This window comes from Populus euphratica, unplaced genomic scaffold (genome assembly GCF_000495115.2).
Source record: "Populus euphratica unplaced genomic scaffold, PopEup_1.0 scaffold46.1, whole genome shotgun sequence".
NCBI classification, from domain to species: Eukaryota; Viridiplantae; Streptophyta; class Magnoliopsida; order Malpighiales; family Salicaceae; genus Populus; species Populus euphratica.
The window spans coordinates 3,595,569-3,600,279 of record NW_011499852.1 but is presented as its reverse complement, the minus strand read 5'-3'; the positions used below and the strand labels follow the sequence as shown (position 1 = coordinate 3,600,279).

The following is a 4,711-nucleotide window of genomic DNA, read 5'->3' as shown; positions in this document are numbered from 1 at the left end:
AAGTAAATTGCTACTTCAAGATTGCTTCTTGCCATTGGCTAATCTACTAGATATTAGGGAATTTACTGTTTTGAATTTCATTTTTTGAGACTGAGCAGCTTCCCTGGCCACGGTTATCTATTTAACTGTTCTGTACCTGATAAGCAGCGTATGCCAGCTACGTGTATAATGCATTATTGAATTTCTTATAAACAGATTGAAGCTCTCAAAGCAATTGGAGTCACTGAAGTGGTCTTGGCAATTAACTACCAGCCAGAGGTAACAACAACAATTCAGAGGATCACCTTTCCACTGAAATTCCATATCATATTCATGTATTAATATTGCAGCTGGATTTTCTTACGACACCCTGTAATTATGTACTTTTAAATGCAGGTTATGCTGAATTTCTTGAAAGAATACGAGAAAAAGCTTGAAATTAAGATCACCTGCTCACAAGAGACTGAACCACTTGGCACAGCAGGTCCTTTAGCCCTAGCTAGAGACAAGCTCATTGACGATACTGGTGCACCCTTTTTTGTCCTCAACAGTGATGTTATAAGTGAGTATCCGTTAAAACAAATGATTGAATTTCACAAAGGCCATGGAGGGGAGGCTTCCATTATGGTAACCAAGGTGAGTTGAATCTATTGTTTTGCTTGTTCCCAGGCACCAAGCCCGTTCCCTATATGTTAAACCAATTTTTCATGTCACAGGTGGATGAACCATCAAAGTATGGTGTGGTGCTGTTGGAAGAAACTAGCGGGAAGGTTGAGAAATTTGTTGAGAAGCCAAAAATATTTGTAGGTAACAAGATCAATGCTGGAATCTACTTGTTGAACCCCTCTGTTCTTGATCGGATTGAACTGAGGCCCACCTCAATAGAGAAAGAAGTCTTCCCAAAGATAGCAGCAGAGAATAAGCTGTTTGCCATGGTCCTACCTGGGTTCTGGATGGACATTGGACAGCCAAAAGACTACGTTACAGGTCTGAGACTATACCTGGATTCTTTGAGGAAAATGTCCTCTCCAAAACTGGCCAATGGACCAAACATTGTTGGAAATGTTTTGGTTGATGAGAGTGCAGTAATTGGAGAAGGATGTCTAATCGGACCAGATGTAGCAATCGGCCCAGGTTGCATAATAGACTCAGGAGTTAGGCTTTCACGCTGCACTGTGATGCGGGGAGTGCGTATCAAGAAGCATGCATGCATCTCTAGTAGTATCATTGGATGGCATTCCACTGTGGGGAGATGGGCTCGCATGGAGAACATGACAATCTTAGGAGAAGATGTTCATATTGGCGATGAAGTTTACAGTAATGGGGGTGTTGTCCTGCCTCATAAGGAAATAAAGTCTAGCATTTTGAAGCCAGAAATTGTCATGTGAGCTTTGAGGTTTTTCTCCTTGTTTGTCCGTAGTCATTCTTACTAACTGATAAACTGCTCACTCTGAATGAGGAAAAATGTTATTGTAGAAACTCAAAACAATTGTCTTGAATTCCACACCACCACCCACCCCCCCACACTTAGACTGCTTATCAAGCTTGGAGTTTTCTTCTTCTTTTTTTCATCAATTTCACTGGCTCGGTGACCTCAAACTATGACTGCAGGCAAATCCTGATGACCTCGACCTTAAGCAATAACTTAAAATGTTTCTCTTACTGTTGTTGTCATTTTAAATCTACTGCATGTTTGTACGGTTTTTCGTGTAGTGTTTTGGTTACTGTATTATTATAAAAAGAACGGAGATACGAGATAGAAATGTCGTAGAAACGGAGATACAAAAATAAATTTGGGTTTGGAATAGAAGATAAAAAAAAGTCTTTGGATAGAATTTTTTTTATTTTTTATTTCTAAAACATTCTTGTAAAAAACTTTAAATTCTAAAAATTATTGAATTAAGATATGTAAAGATAAAAATAATTATTATTATACTTTTAAAATCCAATTTAAAGATTAATCTAGAATAAGACTTGGATCACGAGTCAGTAATGTCAATGCAGGTTAACTCAAGTTAATATAAAAATAAAAATAGTTATTATAGTAATTTTAAAACTCGAATTAAAAGTTGACCTGGGATAAAATTTGAGTTATAAGTCGGGTTAATCATTGATCCAAGTCAATATAAAAATAAAAATAATTATTATTATAATTTAAAAATCTACTCAAGAGTTAAACCAAAGCAAAGCCTAGATTACAGGTTATAAGGGTCAACTTGAGTTGATATGAATCAATGTATGAATAAAAATTATTATTATTATGATATCATCATAACTCTACCACCCAGTCAATTCTGTTCCACTTAATCCCTATTTCATGGCCACATATCTTTCAGGCTAAGGAATGGGAAACCTTTCTCCTATTACATGAATCCAATTTTCATTTCATCCGGGAAAAGCCATCTTTTTCTCAACAATGCCTTTGTCATTTGATCCAATAGCCTTCCGTTAGATAGGAACAGATTTGATAAATACTGATAACTCTCGGATAGAGTATTAGAACGGAAAAATCCATTAGATAATGAACTCTTGGTTCTAAGCCATCTCTGGCGATGAATCAACAATTCGAAGTGTTTTTCTTGCGTATTCTTGATAAACCAGCGTTTATATATAGATGTAGGAGGATCTGTTTGGGAAGTAAGAAGCCCCTTTGACATCTCTTCATCTGCAAAGAATTCTCGATGTGAAAACACAGAGACAAGGGGCTGGTCTTTGAATAGGAAAAAGAGTGGAACCAATTTTTCTAGATGGATGATGAACCAATTTTTCTAGATGGATGGGGTACGGTATTAGTCCCTCTGACAGATAATTTAAATGTGGGAATTTGCCCTCTAAAAAAGGAAATATTGAATGAATTGATCGTAAATTATGAGATTTTACTATTTCTGATCTTTCTAAAGAGGATACTAATCGTAAGGAAAATGGAATTTCCACAATAACTGCAAACCCCTCCGATATCATTTGAAAATACAAATTTTTGTTATACCTAAAAAATGTATTTTGGTTAGAATCATTAGCAGAAATAATCAAATGATTCTGTTGATACATTCGAGTAATTAAACGTTTTACGATTAGGCAGTCTATTTAAGGCAAGACCTAATTCATGGATTCTGAGAGTCAACCCTGATTTACCAAAAAAAAATAGAAATCAAGCCAACCTCATTTTAATAAAAAAAATTAAAAAAAAAAGTCAATAAATTTGTTACCCATGTTGTATCTTGTGTCGAATAGATCATGAGTTGATCTAGGTTTTTGACTTGGTTAAATCAAATTAATCCTTCCTTAAGTTTTTTTATTAAAGTTGGACTAGTTCTTGGAGCAACTAAGTCAATCTGCTAGGCTGGTCGTGGTTGTATAACTAGGATTATTATAAAATTATTAATTTTAAAACTCAATACTAAGTTAACAAAAAATTATATCTAATTATTTTTTAAAATATATAAGTTTGATACATATTAAAAGTAAAAACAAAAAATCATATGTTATTATATATTATCACTATAATCAAATATAATACAAACAATTACTTTATGATATACACTACTATTAAATTCGCTACTAGAACGCAATTTTATTAGACACTTTTTCTATATTATTTCTTCTATTTTACTGTTTTTGTTGTTATGTTCAAAAACAATTACTTAAAACTATCTTTTAAGTGGTTAGTTGTTTTTATTTATTTATTTATTTCTTGACCGTGCAAGACTTGCACTCCTGAGCTCTTTAGTTCTTTGTTGTATAATCAAATGTTAATTATAAAATTGAATTAAAAAATTATTTTAATTAGAAGTATTTATAACTTCAAATTTATTTTTTAAGAAATTTTGATGAAGGAATTCTAACTTATACCATTTTTTAATTAAAAAAAAAGTTTCAAGTTAAAAAAAAAAATACTAAATACACCATTAACTTGACTTGTTTAAACTCAATCAGTTATGAGTTGTTAATATAAAAAAATCAAGATTTCATGCGGATCCAAACCATTTGATTGGTGGACGAACTGGATGCCAATATCATTGTTGTCAATCCCTTTCATACGATTGGATGAACCAGGTCCACATTTCTTCTCATCAGGAAATGATCCGGTGTCCATTGTATTTTTTTTTTTTAAGCCTTTTAGGACTATTAATTTATTGATGAATATGGGAATATCCATGCCACATTACCAATGAGGATATCAAGGAAACTAATTACATGCATGCTCGGCTACAGCCATGATCAAATCGTCTGCTTTTTGATCTGGTTTGAGAGAGATACGTATACCTATTTGATGCACGTCCCCATCAGAGCTGAGAAAGATAAATCTATGCATATTATTTCCAGCAACTTGGAGAGTCCAGTGATAGATTAGAAAGAGGGAAACACGGCTCACTCAACTCTGACGGGCCTCTTATAGACGCCGACTGTGTTTTAATGGGTTGAAATGAATATCCATACATCTCCATGAATTCGATCGCCCTTTCCTTTTTCTTTTTGTTTTTTGAGCGAAGAAAATCATTCATCAGAGGAACTTAAAAGGGCAAATCTCAATACAAAGTCCATTACAAGATGGTCTTGGCCATGATCTAAAGCAAATATACTACTGAAACAAAGATTACAAACAGGACACTAATCAATAAGGGAAACGTAGCATTGCTTTGTCCCTCATGAACACTCCTTAATTTATAGAATCTGCCCTTGACTACGTCGACAGTCCAGTGTCCATCAGTTATCTATAACAGACAGTCAGTGG

General features: G+C 34.0%; 1 protein-coding gene across 1 annotated transcript; it reads left to right on the top strand.

Annotated features, from left to right (window-relative positions):
* Positions 1-180: 180 nt before the first annotated feature.
* LOC105122039 (mannose-1-phosphate guanylyltransferase 1-like) lies at positions 181-1,478 on the top strand (the record flags this gene model as incomplete). The annotated part of the gene is made up of 3 exons (XM_011020938.1): positions 181-258; positions 376-615; positions 696-1,478. Coding segments are annotated over 3 exons (990 nt in total), but the record flags the coding sequence as incomplete, so codon positions are not given.
* Positions 1,479-4,711: the final 3,233 nt, after the last annotated feature.